Source organism: Blennius ocellaris, assembly GCF_963422515.1.
Source record: "Blennius ocellaris genome assembly, chromosome: 3".
In the NCBI taxonomy this organism is placed as follows: domain Eukaryota; kingdom Metazoa; phylum Chordata; class Actinopteri; order Blenniiformes; family Blenniidae; genus Blennius; species Blennius ocellaris.
In genome coordinates this window covers 3224231-3246375 of record NC_137652.1, presented here as the reverse complement: position 1 = coordinate 3246375, position 22145 = coordinate 3224231, and the positions used below count along the sequence as shown (strand labels likewise).

The 22145-nt window shown below is 49.1% G+C and overlaps 1 protein-coding gene across 2 annotated transcripts in view; it reads left to right on the top strand.

Moving 5' to 3' along the window:
- The window catches only part of LOC308147282 (testis-expressed protein 2-like), a 36328-nt gene that overhangs the window by 6723 nt on the left and 7460 nt on the right, over positions 1-22145 (top strand). For both annotated transcript variants that reach the window (XM_080519389.1, XM_080519388.1), the window contains exons 3-8: positions 13704-15210; positions 16886-17086; positions 17180-17474; positions 18324-18571; positions 18683-18868; positions 19980-20079. In XM_080519389.1, coding sequence (XP_080375515.1) covers positions 13729-15210; positions 16886-17086; positions 17180-17474; positions 18324-18571; positions 18683-18868; positions 19980-20079 — 2512 coding nt within the window. In that variant the 5' untranslated portion in view covers positions 13704-13728. The remainder of the gene's footprint in view (positions 1-13703; positions 15211-16885; positions 17087-17179; positions 17475-18323; positions 18572-18682; positions 18869-19979; positions 20080-22145) is intronic.

Here is a 22145-nt window from a genome sequence, read left to right as displayed (position 1 = left end):
CGTCTTCCGCTAGTTTTACCGACCGTCTCCCGCCAGTTTTACCGACTGTCTCCCGCCAGTTTTACCGACCGTCTCCCGTTAGTTTTACTGACCGTCTCCCGTTAGTTTTACTGACCGTCTCCCGTTAGTTTTACTGACCGTCTCCCGCTAGTTTTACGGACCGTCTTCCGCTAGTTTTACCGACCGTCTCCCGCCAGTTTTACCGACTGTCTCCCGCCAGTTTTACCGACCGTCTCCCGTTAGTTTTACTGACCGTCTCCCGTTAGTTTTACTGACCGTCTCCCGTTAGTTTTACTGACCGTCTCCCGCTAGTTTTACGGACCGTCTTCCGCTAGTTTTACCGACCGTCTCCCGCTGGTTTTACCGACCGTCTTCCGCTGGTTTTACCGACCGTCTCCCGCTAGTTTTGCCGACCGTCTCCCGCTGGTTTTACCGACTGTCTCCCACCAGTTTTACCAACCATCTCCCGCTAGTTTTACCGACCGTCTTCCGCTAGTTTTACCGACCGTCTCCCGCCAGTTTTACCGACTGTCTCCTGCGAGTTTTACCGACCGTCTCCCGCTGGTTTTACTGACCGTCTCCCACTAGTTTTACCGACCGTCTTCCGCTGGTTTTACTGACCGTCTTCCACTAGTTTTACCGACCGTCTCCCACTAGTTTTACCGACCGTCTTCCACTAGTTTTACCGACCGTCTTCCGCTGGTTTTACCGACCGTCTTCCACTAGTTTTACCGACCGTCTTCCGCTGGTTTTACCGACCGTCTTCCGCTGGTTTTACTGACTGTCTCCCGCTAGTTTTACCGACCGTCTCCCGCTGGTTTTACTGACCGTCTTCCACTAGTTTTACTGACCGTCTTCCACTAGTTTTACCGACCGTCTCCCACTAGTTTTACTGACCGTCTTCCACTAGTTTTACCGACCGTCTTCCACTAGTTTTACTGACCGTCTTCCACTAGTTTTACTGACCGTCTTCCACTAGTTTTACCGACCGTCTTCCGCTGGTTTTACTGACCGTCTTCCACTAGTTTTACCGACCGTCTTCCACTAGTTTTACCGACCGTCTTCCGCTGGTTTTACTGACCGTCTTCCACTAGTTTTACCGACCGTCTTCCGCTGGTTTTACTGACCGTCTCCCACTAGTTTTACTGACCGTCTTCCACTAGTTTTACCGACCGTCTTCCGCTGGTTTTACTGACCGTCTTCCACTAGTTTTACCGACCGTCTTCCGCTGGTTTTACTGACCGTCTCCCACTAGTTTTACTGACCGTCTTCCACTAGTTTTACCGACCGTCTTCCGCTGGTTTTACTGACCGTCTTCCACTAGTTTTACCGACCGTCTTCCGCTGGTTTTACCGACCGTCTCCCACTAGTTTTACCGACCGTCTTCCACTAGTTTTACCGACCGTCTTCCGCTGGTTTTACCGACCGTCTTCCGCTGGTTTTACGGACCGTCTTCCACTAGTTTTACCGACCGTCTTCCGCTGGTTTTACTGACTGTCTCCCGCTAGTTTTACCGACCGTCTCCCGCTGGTTTTACTGACCGTCTTCCACTAGTTTTACTGACCGTCTTCCACTAGTTTTACCGACCGTCTCCCACTAGTTTTACTGACCGTCTTCCACTAGTTTTACCGACCGTCTTCCACTAGTTTTACTGACCGTCTTCCACTAGTTTTACTGACCGTCTTCCACTAGTTTTACCGACCGTCTTCCGCTGGTTTTACTGACCGTCTTCCACTAGTTTTACCGACCGTCTCCCGCCAGTTTTACCGACTGTCTCCCGCCAGTTTTACCAACCATCTCCCGCTAGTTTTACCGACCGTCTTCCGCTAGTTTTACCGACCGTCTCCTGCTAGTTTTACCGACCGTCTCCCGTGAGTTTTACTGACTGTCTCCTGCTAGTTTTACCGACCGTCTCCCGTGAGTTTTACCGACCGTCTCCTGCTAGTTTTACCGACCGTCTTCCGCTAGTTTTACTGACTGTCTCCTGCTAGTTTTACCGACCGTCTTCCGCTAGTTTTACCGACCGTCTTCCGCTAGTTTTACCGACCGTCTTCCGCTAGTTTTACCGACCGTCTCCCGCTAGTTTTACGGACCGTCTTCCGCTAGTTTTACCGACCATCTCCCGCCAGTTTTACCGACCGTCTCCCGTTAGTTTTACTGACCGTCTTCCGCTAGTTTTACGGACCGTCTTCCGCTAGTTTTACTGACTGTCTCCTGCTAGTTTTACCGACCGTCTCCCGCTAGTTTTACCGACCGTCTCCCGCTAGTTTTACCGACCGTCTCCCGCTAGTTTTACCGACCGTCTTCCGCTGGTTTTACCGACCGTCTTCCACTAGTTTTACCGACCGTCTCCCGCCGGTTTTACCGACCGTCTCCCGTTAGTTTTACCGACCGTCTCCCGCCAGTTTTACCGACTGTCTCCCGCCAGTTTTACCAACCATCTCCCGCTAGTTTTACCGACCGTCTTCCGCTAGTTTTACCGACCGTCTCCTGCTAGTTTTACCGACCGTCTCCCGTGAGTTTTACTGACTGTCTCCTGCTAGTTTTACCGACCGTCTCCCGTGAGTTTTACCGACCGTCTCCTGCTAGTTTTACCGACCGTCTTCCGCTAGTTTTACTGACTGTCTCCTGCTAGTTTTACCGACCGTCTTCCGCTAGTTTTACCGACCGTCTTCCGCTAGTTTTACCGACCGTCTTCCGCTAGTTTTACCGACCGTCTCCCGCTAGTTTTACCGACCGTCTTCCGCTGGTTTTACCGACCGTCTTCCACCGGTTTGGTTTCCAATGAGCTGCTGCTGAACTCCATAACAATGTGGCCTCTTGTTATATTGCGTCCGGCCTAATCCCTTTCACTTTGAATAATCCTGACGGCATGAAATGTGCAATTATAGCATTCCAGGCGTTTCCTTAACACCCACTTTCACAAATGAACTGTTGCTCAATGCGAACCGACGGAGAACTTTGATTAAAAAAAGACAGAAAACCATTTTTATGACCAACAGGTTGGAAAGAGGAGTTAAAGTTTATATTTGTCTGTATTTTTCTTTTAACTTGTCGCCAGTTAATATCATTCAAGTGTCAAACGTCAATTTTCCTCCATTAGAATATCAGATCCCAGGAGCTGCATTCAGAATCTGCTATGTCTGTGTGAGCTGGACTGGCTCCGCCCCCACACACACACAGGCCCATCTATGGGAAGATGGAGGAAGTGCTTCCTCTCGTGGTGCCATGTGCCAGAGCAGAGCTGCCTGATTGTGGGAGGAGTCAAAGGGGGGGGAGGAGCTTGCCTTGATTGTGATTGGCTGAACCCCCGATGACACTATATAGGGTTTGATTTCTGATTGGCTGGTTGGAGCAACACACTTTTTAAAACCTGGAACAAGCCGGGGAGAGAGAGGACACACTTTCTTTACTTCTGGGGCGTCGTTCCAGGTCTGGGGACGATTATTACTGCTGGAAAAAATTTTAGATAGCGAATTTAGCAGAGTATGAACCTTTTAAAGTGGCTATATTTTGACATTTGGTGTCTTTTTCTGTAGTAAGAAAAAATGAATTGCTTAGTTTTGTAAAAAATATCGACGTTTTTGTCATGTATACGCTGCATCGCAACAAAGACAAACTTTAAACTTTCAAATTAAAGGTTATTCTGGCACGGGTTTACCGGTACGGCCCACTCTGAGCAGGGATTCCATTATTTCCGTGATCCCAGTGTCTCTGGCGTTAGCCGCGGTGTGGCTAGCACGGCTGGTTCAGCCGTTGCGCGCGGGTTTTCTGACCGGCCTGTTGTTGCGACTCGCGGCGTTCAGCTCCACCTCAACCTGCTTTTCTAGATGAAGAAAACCCAAATTGGCTCAAGCAGCTAATATTGAGGGGCGGGCGAGCGTTGAGCTAACTAAATACATCGTAATCTAAAACCGAGCCAGAGGGGGGCGTCGTTTGGCTGCTTCCTGTCTGGGATGATAACCGAATAGCGGCCGGAGTTAAGGTTTTTGGGGGAGTCGCAAACAAGCAGACGGAACGTTGGCGCAAACAGAAATTCACAGTCTTGAGGCAACACTTTTTTTGAAGGAGTGTTAAAAAAAAAAAAGACGACTCTGCGTCAGATTGTGAGCTTTGATGAGACCCACGATTCGCCACACGGCTTATTCGTCTAAACGCACAGTGATGCAATCGCAGCGCGGTCGTTCGCCACAGGCTTGTGTAAGAGCGGCCGTTCGACAACTGCTGCCAAGTCAAACACGCGTTTTACAGAATCAACTGCTGGAGGCGGAGCAGCCCGACGCGCAAACTCCACCAGTGGCGCAGCAGGATTCCATTATGTTGAACTTCGGCCTCCTTTGAGTTTTACCAGCTTTTTTAACAAGAATGTAAAAAAACATCCACAGCCTGTAAAAGAAAACTCCCTTTTTTATTCTGACGCTCGAACGCCGTCTTCTAAACTCTGTTTTCTGGAAACTAATGAAAATATGTTGATTTTTTAATTTTTTGGGTGAATATTGAGCAGTTTAGAGAAACTGAGAAGCTTCTAAAGTTTCAGTTGAAAATGCGACGACAGTGACATTTAAATGGAGCGTCACTGTATGCGAGTTCTTTCTTTTTTCATTTTCATTGATTTGTCCTTCACTGTGGTTCTGTAATGATGAATCAGTACAACTTTACTTATAATGAGGAATCAGAGCTGCAGTGAAAGGACCAGAGTAGCTGGCGGTAACAGAACCTGAAGAACAAGATGAATTCAAGAGATCAAATTACACAATAATGGTTGTTTTTTTTGTTTTTTTTGTTTTGACCCCAAAAAAACTGGTTAATTGTCAAAATGTGCCCATTTTAAAACTAAAACCCCCCACAAGTTTTAACTGTAATTAACTCTACCGTCGGCGTTTGTAAATCAGACTGTTGCAAGTTTATCATTTAGTTTATTTATCTTAAAGGAAACGCCGTTGCAGATCTTCGCCGCGATCTCTCGTCTTCCGAGAAGCGCCGAACCCGGCCGTGACGGAGGCGCTGCTTTGCCCCGGCGAATTATGTGCAAAACGGCATCACACGCTCGACTGGCGGAGCTCAATGAGGCAGTCATGGCAGGTCTGCTGCCGCCATTCGCCGCGCTGGATGTGACCCAGTGTGCAGCAGCTGCTGCCAAACCGGGGTAAAGGAGGTTGACGATGACGGGACAGAAGGACCTCGTAGCATGAAGGCGTAAAGAGTCTCCTTTAAGAAGCAGTTAAATGAAAAAACAAAAACAAAAACAAAACTATAACTAGAAAATTCCCGCGGAAATTTTATTGTGCCGGTCACCTGCCGCTCCCTGCTGCCGAGCGAGGCTGCGGCGGGGTCAAAAGTACGTGGAAACCATGTCATTAGGCAGTGATCCTCGAGCGCAGCGCCACCACGAGGCCACCCTCCAAATGTCAGCTCATTTGAACAAACTTGTTAGCATGCGATGCTAACAGCTAACAGCGATGTAAGTACGTGGAAACCATGTCATTAGCTAGTCATCCTCGATCGCAGCCCCACCACGAGGCCACCCTCCAAATGTCAGCTCATTTGAACAAACTTGTTAGCATGCGATGCTAACAGCTAACAGCGATGTAAGTACGTGGAAGCCATGTCTTTAGCTAGTGATTCTCGATCGCAGCGCCACCACGAGGCCACCCTCCAAATGTCAGCTCATTTGAACAAACTTGTTAGCATGCGATGCTAACAGCTATCAGCGATGTAAGTATGTGGAAGCCATGTCTTTAGCTAGTGATTCTCGATCGCAGCGCCACCACGATGCCACCCTCCAAATACATTTTTAAAAAAAATGTTTTTAAATAAATAAAAATCTTTGTTTAGTCGAGAAAGTAATCATCTTAACATCTTAAGTCTTTCTAATTCAGCTTTTTAGGTGATAATGTCATAATGGCCATCAAAATAATGTACCTGCCAGTCTTGTAATCATCTGGAATAAAAATATCTGAGCTAATATTGCCATGGATTTTTATACATGATTACACTTTTGGCTGGAGGAAAAAAAAAAAGATTAAAAAAAAAAAAAAAAAAGCAGTTAAATGTCCATTCGGAAGCAACGAGGTCGTGTTGATGACTTGTTATTTGCCGGCGCGTTTCAAACACACGGTTTGTGTAACGACCCGTCGCGGCGCTGAAACGCAGCCTTTGTCTTCTTCTCTCTGCTCGGTGTTTTGTTTTGTTTTTTTGACTTCCCGGTCTGTGGCGTCACATGCTCCTCGCCGCCGTGACCCGCGGCCGCCGCGCCAGTTGAGCAACGCCCGTTAACAGCTTTGTCTGTCACGGCGTGGCCGTGCTGCTTGTTGCTCGGTCGATTCTTATGCAAGTCCATGAATTAAGTAGGTGAACTTTATTTGTGTATCGCGTTTCGCCAGATCCAGAGTCACAAAGTGCTTCACAGTAACGGCGACATAAGAAAACCTCTTAAAAACACAACACGCGATGGTAGAAGCAGATAAGAAAACAGCTGCTTTGATTTGGGATTTTATTTTTTTGTTTTTGGTTAAAGGAGTCGGCAAATGAACCACATAATCGTTTTTCCTCGATTTTATATGAATTTTGACATTGTGTGGAGCCAAAAATCGTATTTACAATTAAAATGTGATTAATTTGAGCTCTAACATCAACTATGTTTTGATGTTGTTTACATGTCGACTGCTTCAGGCTCGCCTGTGGATGTTTATTTTCCATCGAGACAAAGATGTTGTGATTCTTTAGAGTCCACTTTTGTTTTTGCTGTTTTCCGTCCTGTGCTGTTCGTGTTTACAGGATTTGGTCCAACGTGTTTGATATCGGATAGATTATAGGCTGAATGTTTTTTTTTAAGAACATCATCCCTTCAAAAAAATGCTTTTCATGAGACTCTTTTACTGAAATGTCGAATTTTCAATTGGAGGAAAAAGAAGCAGCAGCAGCAAAACAAACTGATGGTGATTTTTTTTTTTTAAAACGGCGGAACGACTTCGCAACAGAAATCTTCTTGTCACTTCGGCTGTGCAGAGGGAAAGTGATCCGCTGACCTCTGAAAACCCTTGTTTAGTCAGTGTCTTGCTGCGCCTCGGCTCAGGAATGCTGCCAAACAGCTGATCAGACCCGGAGTGAGCTCACGGAGCGACATTTCAGCCGCCTCCGCCCGTCTCACCAGTTAGTCGGCATTCCACCGCCGCAATTTCTGGTTTTGTCGGCCTCGACTTGTTTATTTGTCTCCGGGAAAGCGAATCTGAGAAGGCTTCGTGTCGAAACGCAGGAATACGCCCCCCCCCCCTCCCCCCACCCTCCCGGTGTTACCCGGGGGACCGACTCCCCGAAACCTGGCCGCCACGGGAACATACATGGGAGAACGTCATGGATGAATGAATGAATCGCAGAGCTGATGGACATGAAGAGTTCAGTTCTTTATTAAAACTCAGTGGGTGGAGGGGTGGGGGGGGGGGAGGGGGGGGTGTCCGAGCGCGGCTTTACCTTTTACCTGTGAATACGGTGAAGGGTCACGCGCTCGGCCACGCCCCCATGGAGACGGACCGGTCGCCTCGCCTGGACACACGATAAACAAACACGGACCAAACTGGAGTGGAAAGCCTGGGGTTCAGGCTGGAGGTCCGTTTGGGATTACGTAATCTGGGGGTGAAGCTCGGCATGAAGCAACGTCACGCCGCGTGTCCCCCGGTTACTGTGAACTTGGAAATACCCAATGAGGAAAAAGGCAAGCTTGTTTGTTTGTGTGATCAGACTCGGAACAAAAAAAAGACTTTAGCAGCAAACCGACCTAAAAGATTGATCTCTTTTGGTCGCGGCCCGGTGTTTTGGCCTGTTCCAGGCGGGGGGGAGGATTAACGTGACCACCGACCGGTGAAGACTAACCACCGGTCTAACGTCAGGGAAAGCCGTCACCAACGTAAATAAACAGGAGGATCTGAAGTGGGACTCCGGCTGATCCCTCCCTTGGTAACGACTCCAGCGCTCTGGGGCTGTTTTCTCTCCTCCCGATTGCCGCCGACGTCGTCTGAGACGGAAGTGGGACATTTGAGGTCCTCGGAGGACGGCGGCTCGTGGCGAAGCATTGAGACGCGAGCATGAAGAGACCAGCAGTGTGTTTGTTTGACTGACGGTCATGAGAGGAACCGTTGAGCGCAGAAGAGCCCGATCAGGGAGCCTCCCGGGGACGAGATGCTGCGATCCAGAGGGACCCCGAGATTTCCTGGACGAGTCCTGGTGTCGGCGTTTTACACAGGAAAAAACAGAAGTCAGCAGCGGCTGTCCTCTCGGAGGACGACTGAGATCGCGTCTCACCAGGTTATTGTTCATACGCAAAAGAGGTGAAGGGTCAGTGTGACACACTGCTCGGTATGAAGGAGGACGTCTGTCCAATTCCCGACAGTCAGTCGTTGTTCAGAATGACTCAGGACGTCTCATGAGATTACTGCAGAGCGAAATAGTCTGAGATACTAGTTTTTTTTCTTTTCTTTTCAGGAATGTCCATAGTTCCAACAGAAGTACCGGTATATCTGTGTATCATTTACCTTCTTGGCCACTTGTCTATCGTTCGGGGGACTTCCTCCCACGGCGCTAATGATGACATTTTGGAAATTCTGCTGCTTGTTTGTCAGCCGATACGGAAACTCTGGGGTCATCAGGGGTCAAGTTCTGGCCAACACCGAGTCGGAAAACAATCCAAGGTGGAGTAAGAAGATCTTGACCTCTTGAGGGAGTTTCCCCTCTGTGGACATCAGGACGAGGAAATCATTTCTATATTGAGCAGCTCCTGCTGAGACTGCAAAGTCTCCCGGTGGTCCGGCGGGTTGAAGTTCACCTCCGTCTGCCTCGGGGTGGAATCGTCTCGTTGGTCAGGCCTCATCTGAAGTGAAAACGCAAAACCTTGATTGCATTTTGGGGTCCGTTTACACGACGGTGCTCTGAGCCACGGAAAATAGTCAATAGACGATAATGCAACTTCCTGAAGTCGCTTGGATTCTGCTCCTGGTCATCTCGGAGTTCTGCACATGCTCAGTAGAGACATTCAGAACAATGTTTTCCTCCAGAGTGTCGCGACTCGCCGTCCAGATTCTCCCGGGACTTGGTGCTTTTATTTTGACAGTCATCATAACAGCAGTCCAACGTGGTCGTCTGTGTTCTCCCAGTGTTTATGTTTAGAAAGGACCGTTCTCTTTATTCTCATTACAAAAACCAACAGTGCCACCTACTGGCCCGACATGGAAACTACACGGGTTTCCAGCGTTTCTCCTGTTGCCGTGTAAACAGACATTGTTTTGTTGTTTTTTTAGAATGTTTTGGAAAACTTTCTGAAACGAAGAGGCACAAACGATCCCTTTTCACTTTGAAACACTGGCGGTAACTCGGTCTTGGACGGTTTTCCTGAGGTTTTAAATGGTTTGTGTTTTCCCTCCAGAGGGAAGCGGAGGAGAAGCAGCGACGTCAGCGGAGGAGCACGTCTCTTGTTCGGAGTTAATAATTGTTAAAAAAGAAAGAAAAACGGCATACAGGGGCGGACGGTCGTGACTCTTTTTGCCTTGTGTTTGTTCCGTTTCCATGGCGCCTCATTAACAAAAATAGATTTACGCACTCGGAACGAGCAGCAGCGTCGGCGTGCTCTTGGCAGTTTGAGTCCGGTTTGTTCCAACGACGTCCACGTCCGTCCGGACGGCCGGCCGCTAGAAAAGGCCTCATTGTGCTGCTGCTGACGGCGGCGGCCGGCTCGCTGGGGGACGTGGGGGGGGTGGGGGGGACGAGGGAGGGGGGGGACGGCTGGCAGGCTGCCTGGCTGCCTCACAAGCTCACTCGTGACCCATGTGACAATGAGCGGTTAAGTCGAGTCTGAAAACGAGGCGGGCGGCCTGACCTCACCCCACCTCTGTTGTCCAGACGAGGACGGAGGACGGCGGCGGCCAAACGTCCCCGGACGTCAACGCACTCCTGTCGTCGGCACATTTTAAATATCAAAGCTTCACACACCTTATACTGTTCTCTGATTTTGCCCTATTTATATTATTGTACCGTGGTTTGGGGTAGTACTTATAAAAACGCAGTAAAACCAATAGTAGTGTTACAAAAAAAGAGCCATTCGATTCATTCATAAAGGTTTCTGGACCACACAAACTCATTATTTTTTAAAATCAAAGATCATGAAGTTTAGTGACGTTGTTGAGTTCCAAGCAGTACAGATGTTCTATAAAGCAAGTTACAGGTTGTTACCGAGACAAATACATAAGAAGGTTCCCAGATCGTACTGGTCGTTATGAAATACGTGAGGAATTAAACTTTAGGACTCAGAAACATAAACACAACCCTGAAAAGTTTTATCCCGACAGTTAAAGGTGTACGATTGTGGAACAAACTGGAGATGGAGTTGTCGGCTCGGGTTTTATGTCGTCGTCAAATACGTCGGATAGTTTTGTCGTATCGGTCATGTCAACTTACGAGCCTGTGTCGGATCTGGACGTGTCGAAAGTACAACTTGATCATCCTGATTTATTTCTCTTTATTGATGTGTGAATCTGCAGGGTTGACACGGCGACGAGGTTTGTTTGTTCTGCCACCGCACAAAGCATGACTCTGATTTTCAAACCACACCAATCGGACTCTTTTTGTGTCGAGTTTGCGTTTTCTTTTTATTCGCTCCCGTTTCTCTCTCCACAAGAAGATTGAATCCGGACAAGCCACCCAAGGAAATCACTCACATTTCAACAAAAATATTATTATTTTTAACTTTGTGTGGGACACTTTTTCGCAAAAACGGTGACCCGAATCATTATCAAAACTGACTGAATGAATGAATGATGGTTTATTTCGGTTACAGTTTCAGTAGAAGAGCAGTTGATGAATTCTTGTGCAGTTCCTGGTTACAAGTTCACACACCTGGGATTTTTCACTGTTTCCACAATATACTTGTAACCGAAATGTGTATTAGGCTGAAGCCAAGGCTAATTTTAGCCTTTCCTTTAAAAACCCGTGCGGTTACCCCAGACACCAGTGATGCAAAAAAATATTATCAAATTTTTAAAAAGCAACTGGAGAAAGAAAAAGAAAAAAAATTAGAATTAACATAGCAGTCGTAATACGGGAGAAAAAATGAATATGGAACATAACAGAAGTAACACATGAGAAAAACCCAACCAAACAAAAAGTAACAGAAATTATTGTTCATTTTAACCGTTAATTGTTTTTCTTTTTACTGTTTTTTTGAAGCAGAACGGTGATTTGCACAGTTTTAAGTCGTCACTGAGACGTTCCATAAACTCCCAGAATAGAAACACATCTGGATTTAACGTTGGTTCTCGCACCACCTTTTTCAAAATATACACACTCCTCTTAAGTTGTAGTTGTTTTCTCTTCATTTAAAAAAAAATTGAATAGCTGTGGGAAGACTTTTATTCTTTATTCGGAATAGTATTTCTAATGTTTTTAAATATACTATATCTTTAAATTTTAATGTGCAAGAGGCTATAAATAGTTTAGTAGTATTTTCTCTATAGGAAGCTTTATTTATTATTCTAATAATTCTTTTCTGGAGTTTAATGACAGGGTCTATATGTGTTACCTCAACACAGTATGTCATATATGGCATAATAAGTGAGAAATACAATATTCGCAAACATTTCTTATTCAGTCACTTGTTTTATAAATAATACCAATAGTTTGAGATAATTAATTTTTCATATATTCTATGTGTGGCTTCCGACTACCGTATTTTCCGCCCTATAAGGTGCACCTAAATACCTCAAATTTTCTTAAAGGCTGCCAGTGCGCCTTACAGCCCGGTGCGCCTTATATATGGACGATTGTTCTACTCCAGGCTGCTATTTGACAGCTGAACAACTAGAAGCTTTTATTTTGACAACTCTAACTTTGCAACCGGATCTTCAGTGCGGACGAGACTCCGCACAACACCTTAATCACTCATGGTTGCACACCAACGTTCTAACAAACCAAAATAAACTAGATGAAATAATGACTCCCTAAACTGGGGAACAAAAACACATAAACACAATCAACACAACACCAAGCCCAACAACGAGCCACAATAACCTCCAACAACACAAAACATGAATTTGTCGCTGCAAGGCATGATGGGACATCATGCCTTGCAGCGACAAATTCAACCTGAGCTCCTCAGTGCAGCCGATAGAAACTCCCATAATTCATTGCAGCTGTTTGTGGTGTTTTAAATGCAATTATTGGGGGTTCTATTTGGTTTGTGGTGTCGGTAATAATTGTGTTGTGTTGTGTTTTTGTTGCTTAGTTCATGTAGTTTAGTTTATTATTATTATTATTATTACCGGTAGTTGTAAGTTGTCAACCAGTAGTGAAGAAGGTTTTGTGTGTAGTGTGGTACTGGCATAGGCTGTAGGTAGGACTATCAAAATAAAGTGCGTGCACCTCTCTGGGTGTTAGAAGCAATGGAAAATGTAACTTAATGGCTTTGAGCTACAAATGTTGCTGTCCACTGGTCTGTTCCATGTGCCTTGTAGGGCGGTGCGCCTTATATATGAATGAGGTTGTAAATTATGTCAATCAATGTAGGTGCGCCTTATAACCCGGTGCGCCTTATAGGGCAGAAAATACGGTAAGTTCATCATCTAGCATGACCCCCAGGAATTTGGTCTCATGTACTTTAAAACTGGGAGCCACCGATTTCCGAGTGTTGCCAACAGAGCAGCAAAAATATACCCAAATAAATATAATTTAACCGGCCGGCCGTTCCAAACTGGACCGCCGTCTGTCTTATTAGTGCAGCGTCGTCAATACCGCCATGAAATCCGGTTGAGACGTTGGTCACATTTCTTGTTCTGTGTTTCGGTACGAGATTCTTTCGCTCGGTTCGTGACTGTGGTCCGTCTCTTGATTGCTCCTGATTGAGGCCCCGGATCTTCCTCGGTGTGCGTCTTTGCAGTCTGCGCTAGGTATTTGCAGAAGTGTCAGCAGGTGGTGAGTGGGATGGCGGGGGGGGGACGGCGGGGGGGTTAATCACCGGGCGTGCGTGTGCCGATTCGACACTGATTGCTGCAAAACCAAAAGTCTGACGTAAAAGCGAAGTGGCTGGGGCGGCGGAGACACTTTTTCTTTTCCCGGAGACACAATTCACACAGTCGGGCTTCCTAAATATAGGCGACGGGTTACTGATTCACAAGCGTGTTGACTTTGAAGGCTGCGTGTGATTACTCGCACAATTTCCTTTCATTTGCCTTTATTTATCCAGGAGAAACGCGTTGAGATTAATCATCTCTTTTTTTTTGCAAGCGTGTCCCGGTAGGAGGACATGAAATGAATTTACGGTGGCGGTAATATTAGAACGTTCTTACAAACAAATAAATGGCAAAAGGACAAGTACATGAAATACAATAAAAGTACGGGCACAGGGGGCTAATGGACGATGAGAACGTTTCTAAAATCCACCAAATAGTTTGAAATAATATATCGGATGATCTCGTCTTGTGAGAAAACAAAAGGGAGTAGATGTTCTATTCTTCTCTGCGATTTTTGCACGATTCGCTTCTGCTAATTTACCGTTTTTAATGTCGTCAATCTGTTAAGTTTCAGCAGAAACGATCGCAGCTTTCAGATCTTTTTGGACATTTTGAATGTCAAAATCCAAAATGGCGTTTTTTTTGGGGGGGATTTCGGCGATCTCATTGATTCGGATTCAATTCCGTTTGATTTTTTTTCGATCTGCTTTGCAGACGGCGACTCAGTGGGGGTGCTGAAATGACCAGCCGGCCTCCCAGCCATGCAGACAGCTCTCGCCCCGCGGACAAACACGCCCCCGGCACCCCGCAGCTTCATGTCCAGCGATCGCTGTTCAGGGACGACGTCACCATCCACTTCTCCGCTCTGGGGAAGGAGGACGAGGAGGAGGAGGAAGAGGCGTCCGCGCCCTCCACCGCCGCCCCCGTTGATCCGGGCGTCGTGGCGGGTCTAGAGGCGAACGAGGGGATGTTTGACGGACCGCCGGACGCGTCTCGCGTCGTCCCCGAGCCGTCCGGACTTTCGTCCGCTCCTAGACGTCCCACCCCCTCCACGCCGTCTCTGTCTTCGTATCTGTCCGAGCAGAAGGCGACGGGCTCCGGTTCCCCTCCCACGAAGTCCCGGAGCTTTCCCTCCGGCGACAAGCCTTTGCTGAGCTTGCTCAAGACCCTCTCCTCCGACGTGGAGTCTCGCGACGGCGCCCCGTCGGCTCCGGCGCCGACGTCGAGACACCAGCAGCTCATGAAGTCCCTGGTCAAGTCGTTGTCCTCGGACACGTCGCAGGACTCCACGTCCTACCGCCTTCCGGAGTCGCGCCTCAACCTGCAACTCTTCAAGCAGTTCACGCAGCCGCGGGGCCAGTCGGCCGCCGCCGCCGCCGCCGACTCCAAGACGGTGCCGTCGTCGCCGCACACCTCGGCCGACAACCGGAGCTTCTTCAAGGTGTCGGAGGTGGAGGCGCGGCTCGAGGACACCAAGCGCCGCCTCTCCGAGGCCATCGCCGAGCCGCTGCAGCTGCTCAGCAAGATCATCGACGAAAAGAGCGGCGGCGGCGGCCACCGGAGCAAGGCGCTCTCCGCCAGCGCCCAGGAACTCTCCGCCGTCGCCGCCGTCAACGGCCACCTGGAGAGCAACAACAACAACTACTGCATCAAGGAGGAGGAGGGGGGCGACCCGGAGGCGGGAGGCCGCGGTGGCTGGACCGCCGAGTCCCCCGTCAACGCCGCCGCCGCCGCCGACGCCAAGGGCCCCAACAAGTCGTCCTCGCTCCCAATGTCCATGGACAACCTGTCCATGTCCGCCCTGGCGAAGCTGGAGGACGACGACTTCTGCATCCTCAACAGCGAGGACTTCGAGCCCGACGGAGACCCCGCGGACGGAACCACGGACGACACGGCGACGGGAAGTGGAACCAAGGGGCCGCCGAGCGGCAGCACGGAGCCCCACAGCGAGGACGAGTCCGAGAGCGTCCAGCCGGACCCCAGTGTCCCCTACTACACCCTCTGCATCCTGTGCATGCTGGTCTACCTGTTCTTTGTCTTGCCCCTGCCGAGCTACGTCGGAGGAATGGCGCTGGGCCTCGGACTGGGATTCCTGCTGGCCATCGGCGTCGTGTGGCTGACCGGGCCGAAGCCTTCCGGAGGCGACTTCAGACGTTCCAGACACCAGAGGAACCTGCAGAACCGGACCAAGCTGGACATTAAGGAACCAGACATTTATAAGGTCAGTCCGTCTTTTCTTGGCTTTTGTTTTCCCCCCACGTCACAGGTAATGTTTGATTTCCACAGACTGACAAAAGCCCTCCTTAAAAATGACGGCTTCCTGTACGCGATGTGGTGACGGGATCTGAAGGAAACACGCGTCACAAAAGAACGTAGAGATATAGAACTGCAGGAGAGCACAAAATCATTTTTCTCCCTGCCCGATTATCACGTCGTTATGTTATGTTTGTCTACACACCTTTTTTTACATTATATTTAAAGTTTATAATGACAGACGCCTTACAAAACGCTCCCCAACAACAGAAATCTTGATTCAGTGGCATTTCTGACCCAAACACTTGAGTTTTCTCATTACGCATTATTATTATTATTCATATTTAACAATTGTGCTGTACTAAGTTCTAACTTGTGAGCAGGTACCTTGCAGTACTACTCGATATAAACTGGATGATTATTAACTCCAGTTTACAGCATGTGTTTCCTCTGCACAGAAAGGATTTGACAATAAGCTTTATGAGTCGGTTATAAACCACCCGTCTTCTCCCTCGGCTCTCCAGGGTTAACTCGCCAACACGTCAAGCTTCGGTGGCATTTTAAAGGGAAAGTCCAGTATCGAAGCACAATCGCGAAAATATACAAAGAAAAATGTTTGTATTGATTTTCGTATCGCGGAATCCGGATCTCTGAAAAAGCTCCAAATAAAGAAGAGATTTCTATTCAGGCACATTTCCTTTTGCAGTTTTTCCCCTGAAGTGACAAAGGGAAAGTGCTGAGTGAGTTATGAGCCGAATATAGTCGACGAGCTTCAAAGAGAAATCGCACGGCGTTTGTGGCTTCATGTCTGAGAGCCGGCGTGTGACGAGTGCGACGCCACCGGAGCCTCAGGTGACCTCGTCCGTCACGCGACAGGCGGCGGATTCTTGTCTTTCCTCCGTCTGATCGTCGTTACACGGATCTTTCTTTCATGACAACCGAAAGACAAAGAGGAATTTACAGAAGGTGTTTAACGCTTCACGCTCCTCGCGATAATGATAAGTTGTGCGTAGAACCTGCTAGAACCACCGGGAGGCCGGGGGGGAAATAAACCCGCCTTTCCTCACGTGTGCCGTCAGTTCAGGTACAAGATCGTTTCACGGCTTCACACTTCGCTAACTCGTTCTTCTCGTTCCGTCCAACAGTCACACTGAACAAACGCCACATGTGGAAAAAGTGTGTTGTGTCAAACTGTCAAAATAAAAGCACCAAGTCCCGGGGGGAATATTTACTGGGAGTCACGACACTCCTGGAGGAAACTTTGTTCTGATTGTCTCTACTGAGCATGTGCAGAACTACTAGCTAATACACACCGCGGTTGACCAAGAGCAGCGTTTCCGCCGTCCCCAAGGAAACGCCCGTTTCCACAGCGACTGAGTCGAAGCGTTTTAGAGAAGTTCCGCGTTGGCAGCCGTTTGCAAAATGTTGCGTCGGAGCATCAAAGTGAAAGTTTTCACTGGAGACGGTTGCCGCGTAAACGCACCTAAATACAAACGGTCCCTAATACGGAGTTCTTAATCCACGTAAATCCACGCAATCTGGTCATCGTGTCGAAACGGTGGTTCAAAAACCATTAAACTGAAATCCCGCGGAAAACAAGAGTCCCTGGATTGTTTCTAGACTCTCCAGCTTTGTCCTCTCAGGGCTGGATGAACGAGATCCTGAACTACGACCCGGAGACGTACCACGCCACGCTCACGCACTCCGTGTTCGTCCGCTTGGAGGGCTCCATCATCCGCCTGTCCAAACCCAACCACAACATCGCCCGCCGCGCAACGCACAACGAGCCCAAGCCCGACGTCAGCTACGTCAGCCAGAAGATCTACGACCTGACCAGCAGCAGGGTACCCTGAACCGATCCTGGCACCGTGGAAGGTTTCTTGTTCGTCTTCACGTGACGATGTTAGTTGGTGAACCTCTGCGGAACCTTCCCTCAGGTCTATCTGGCCCCTCCCAGTTTGGCCAGGAAGCGCACGTGGAACAAAAAATACCCGATCTGCATCGAGCTGGGCAAACAGGACGACTTCATGTCGAAGGCGGCGGACGACCGGTGGGAGGCGAGCGACGGCGCGAGGGCGGAGGGGGCGCCGCCCCCCGCCGGCAGGGAGCTCACGCTCTTCCTGTTCGGGAGGACGGGCCGGGAGAAGGAGGAGTGGTTCCAGAGGTTCCATACTGCCTCCAGGGTCAAGGCCGACGCCAGGAGGGGGGCCACTGGGGGTTCCAGTAAGAGAGGTGAGGAGGAAGGAGGAAAACATGAGAGACTCCTGAAGCTAAGCAGCACCGTCGAGCGCTTTGCTGTTGATGTGTTGAATGTCAATTGTTGCGTGAAGACTTAAAGGGTAGGGTGATGTCAAATCCCCTTTTCTGCACCGTGTGGGATTACGATATTGACCAGGAAGCAGATTCTGACTTGAACATTATGACACGACTGAGTCGCATGATGGAAACCCCAGAACTTTGATCGTCTCTAATCTCCCGTCATGTCCTGTGTGCTACTTCCTGTGTGCTACTTCCTGTGTGCTACTTCCTGTGTCTACTTCCTGTGTCTACTTCCTGTGTCTACTTCCTGTGTGCCACTTCCTGTGTGCCACTTCCTGTGTCTACTTCCTGTGTCTACTTCCTGTGTGCCACTTCCTGTGTCTACTTCCTGTGTCTACTTCCTGTGTCTACTTCCTGTGTGCTACTTCCTGTGTGCCACTTCCTGTGTCTACTTCCTGTGTCTACTTCCTGTGTGCCACTTCCTGTGTCTACTTCCTGTGTGCCACTTCCTGTGTGCCACTTCCTGTGTGCTACTTCCTGTGTGCTACTTCCTGTGTGCTACTTCCTGTGTGCTACTTCTTGTGTGCTACTTCCTGTGTGCCACTTCTTGTGTGCTACTTCCTGTGTGCTATTTCCTGTGTCTACTTCCTGTGTGCTACTTCTTGTGTGCCACTTCCGGTGTCCTGCTTCCTGTGTGCCGCTTCCTGTGTGCTACTTCCTGTCTGCTACTTCCTGTCTGCTACTTTCTGTCTGCTACTTCCTGTGTCTTGTTTCCTCTGCGCTGCGTGTTTGTATTTTGTGTTGTTCGCCCGTGTCCTGCAGCTCTGAGCTCTCACAGTCGCAGCAGCAGCCGCGGCAGCCTGGACGAGGCGCTGGCGTCGCCCGGCAGGTCGAAGGACTCCTCGTCTTCGTCTGCGTCTTCGGCGGCGGCGGCGGCGAGCAGCAGAAACAGGCTCCTGCTGGACTACAGCGTCTACATGAGCTCCTTGCTGCCCAGAGGGCCGGACGCCTGCAGCCCCGCGCTGCTCAGTCCACTGAGTCCACTGAGCAGCCCCGGGGTGGACAAGAAGGTCTCACACACACACACACACACACACACACACACACACACACACACACACACACACCATGTCTCTGTGGGACACAAGTTGGGTAAACGGGACTGTCTGCCTGGTGTTCAGCTCCAGAGCGCCGTTGTAGCTCCGGCGGCGCCCGGATGGGACGAGGACAAGGACAAGGACGAGGACGAGGACGCGGTTGCCTGGTTGAACGCGGCGCTCGGTCGGATCTTCTGGGACTTCCTGACGGAGCCGTACTGGTCTGAGCTGGTCTCCAAGAAGATCCAGCTGAAGCTCAGCAAGATACGGGTCAGTCTGTCTGTCTCTGTCTCTCTGTCTCTGTCTGGCTCTCTCTCTCTGTGTCTGTCTGTCTCTCTCTGTCTCTCTCTCTCTCTCTCTCTTTCTCTGTCTGTCGCTCTGTCTGTGTCTGTGTCTGTCTGTCTCTCTCTGTCTCTGTCTGTCTCTCTATCTCTGTCTGTCTGTCTCTGTCTCTGTCGCTGTCTCTGTCTGTCTCTCTCTCTCTATCTCTGTCAGTCTGTCTCTGTCTCTGTCTGTCTGTCTCTCTCTGTCTCTGTCTGTCTATCTCTGTCTGTCTGTCTCTGTCTGTGTCTGTCTGTCTGTCTCTCTCTGTCTCTGTCTGTGTCTGTCTGTCTGTCTCTATCTCTGTCTGTCTGTCTCTCTCTATCTCTGTCTGTCTGTGTCTCTCTGTCTGTCTGTCTGTCTCTCTCTGTCTCTGTCTGTGTCTGTCTGTCTCTCTCTCTATCTCTGTCTGTCTCTCTCTCTATCTCTGTCTCTCTCTCTCTGTGTGTCTGTCTCTCTCTCTATCTCTGTCTGTCTGTGTCTCTCTGTCTGTCTAGCTCTGTCTCTCTCTCTCTCTCTCTGTGTGTCTGTCTCTCTCTCTGTCTCTGTCTCTCTGTCTCTGTCTCTCTGTCTCTCTCTCTCTCTCTTTCTCTGTCTTTGTCTGTCTCTCTCTCTCTGTGTCTGTCTGTCTCTGTCTCTCTCTGCCTCTCTCTCTGTCTCTCTCTCTCTTTCTCTGTCTCTGTCTCTCTCTCTCTCTCTCTCTCTCTCTCTCTTTATTCCGCCGTGTTTCTCAGTTTATGTCCCTTTTAAGACTGAAGTTATTTCATTTCTTCGTGTGACGTCAGTTTTTCCCGCCTCAGCCTGAGCAGGTAGTTTAGATCCGGGGAGTTTGTAAAAACTCCCAGAGTGCAACAGTTATCAGAAGTTTTCTGGGCATTTCAGTGTTTTTTTTAAATCTTTCTTTATGTCGAGATCGGAGCCATTTTTAGTCGTTATTGTTTGGTTTTATGAAAATATAAATTTGTCGCCTCAAATTTCCCTTGTAATTATTTCACGTACATTTTTTTTTGAAGAAGGTTCATTTAACGGTTTAACGTGAATGTCGACGTCTCTCCTTCAGCTGCCGTACTTCATGAACGAACTCACCTTGACTGAACTGGACATGGGCTCAGAAACTCCCAGAATCCTCGGCGCCTCCAGGCCCTCCGTCAACTACCGAGGCAAGACACACACACACACACACACACACACACACACGAAAAGCTTGATCTTCTGCATGCCTCTCTCTGATTGTTTGACCTTTGGAAGCAGCTGGAAAAAAACAAAACGGAATCAGACCTTCAAAATAAAGCAACAATGACCTTTAAAGTTTGTCTTTGTCGTTTTGCAGCGTCTTTGTGGTGAAAATTTCCATATTTGTTTACATATTATGACAGAAAATCTCAACATGAAGCCAAATTTAATGAAAACTTCGGGTGTTAAAAAAAACAAAAAAACAACCAGTGAAACGTCCAGGAAACTCGTCCGGCTGTTGCATTGTGGGAGTTTTTAACAAAGTGGTCCTGTGTGGAGCGGCCGAGGCTCCAGACCAGGGGTCGGCAACCCTTAATGCTCAAAGAGCCATTTGGTCCCGTTTCCCACTGAACACGACACCCAGAGAGCCAAACACATTTTATTTTGACAGTCCCACAGGAAGACCATGTCAGGACGACACGACACACAAAACCTCCTTCACTGCTGGTTGACAACTTACAACTAATAAACTAAACTACATGAACTAAGCAACAAAAACACTACAAACCTAACATAACCCCCAATAATTACATTTAAAACACGACAAACAGAAACTCCCATGATGCATTGCAGCTCTCAGCTCCTTTATCGCTACACATTATTAAAATGGAAGATAAATGTGAGATCTGGGGCGCTCCGCTCTCTTCTTTCACCCGCTTTCGCGTCTTCCTGTTTTTTTTTCTCCTTTCGTTTCTCCTTCCTCTTTGTGTCCTGACTCACCCTGCGCTTCTCCTCCTCTTCCTCCTCTTCCTCCTCTTCCTCCTCCTCGGCGTTGTTTTGTTCCGTTTCCTCCCTCTGCTTCACTGATTGGCTGTTTCGTCCCGGTGTGAGACAGGAGCTTCCAGGTGGAGTCGTCACACATCAGCACATCCCACAAGTGCTCCGTTTCTCAATGCGCCCCCTCGTGGCCAGTGAGGGAATTACACCTGGAAGAGACCTGAAACGTGCAGGAATCCAGACCTCCAGGACCGGAGTGCTTTCTAGGTTCTGTCTCTACATCGTCTCACCTCGTCTCTCTGTCTCACCCCGTCTCTCTCTGTCTCACCTCGTCTCTCTCTGTCTCACCCCGTCTCTCTCTGTCTCACCCCGTCTCTCTCTGTCTCACCTCGTCTCTCTCTGTCTCTCTGTCTCACCTCGTCTCTCTGTCTCACCCCGTCTCTCTCTGTCTCACCTCGTCTCTCTCTGTCTCACCCCGTCTCTCTCTGTCTCTCTATCTGTCTCACCCCGTCTCTCTCTGTCTCACCTCGTCTCTCTCTGTCTCACCCCGTCTCTCTCTGTCTCACCTCGTCTCTCTCTCTCTGTCTCACCTCGTCTTTCTGTCTCACCTTGTCTCTCTCTGTCTCTCTGTCTCACCCCGTCTCTCTCTGTCTCACCCCGTCTCTCTCTGTCTCACCTCGTCTCTCTCTGTCTCACCTCGTCTCTCTCTCTGTCTCACCTCGTCTCTCTGTCTCACCTTGTCTCTCTCTCTGTCTCACCCCGTCTCTCTCTGTCTCACCTCGTCTCTCTCTGTCTCACCCCGTCTCTCTCTGTCTCTCTATCTGTCTCACCCCGTCTCTCTCTGTCTCACCTCGTCTCTCTCTGTTTCTCTGTCTCTCTCTGTCTCACCCCGTCTCTCTCTGTCTCACCCCGTCTCTCTCTGTCTCACCCCGTCTCTCTCTGTCTCACCTCGTCTCTCTCTGTCTCACCTCGTCTCTCTCTGTCTCACCTCGTCTCTCTCTCTGTCTCACCTCGTCTCTCTGTCTCACCTTGTCTCTCTCTCTGTCTCACCCCGTCTCTCTCTGTCTCACCTCGTCTCTCTCTGTCTCACCCCGTCTCTCTCTGTCTCTCTATCTGTCTCACCTCGTCTCTCTCTGTCTCACTTCATCTCTCTCTCTGTCTCTCTGTCTCACCTCGTCTCTCTCTGTCTCTCTGTCTCACCTTGTCTCTCTGTCTCACCCTGTCTCTCTCTCTCTGTCTCACCCCGTCTCACCCTCTCTTCCTGGAAGCAGCAGCT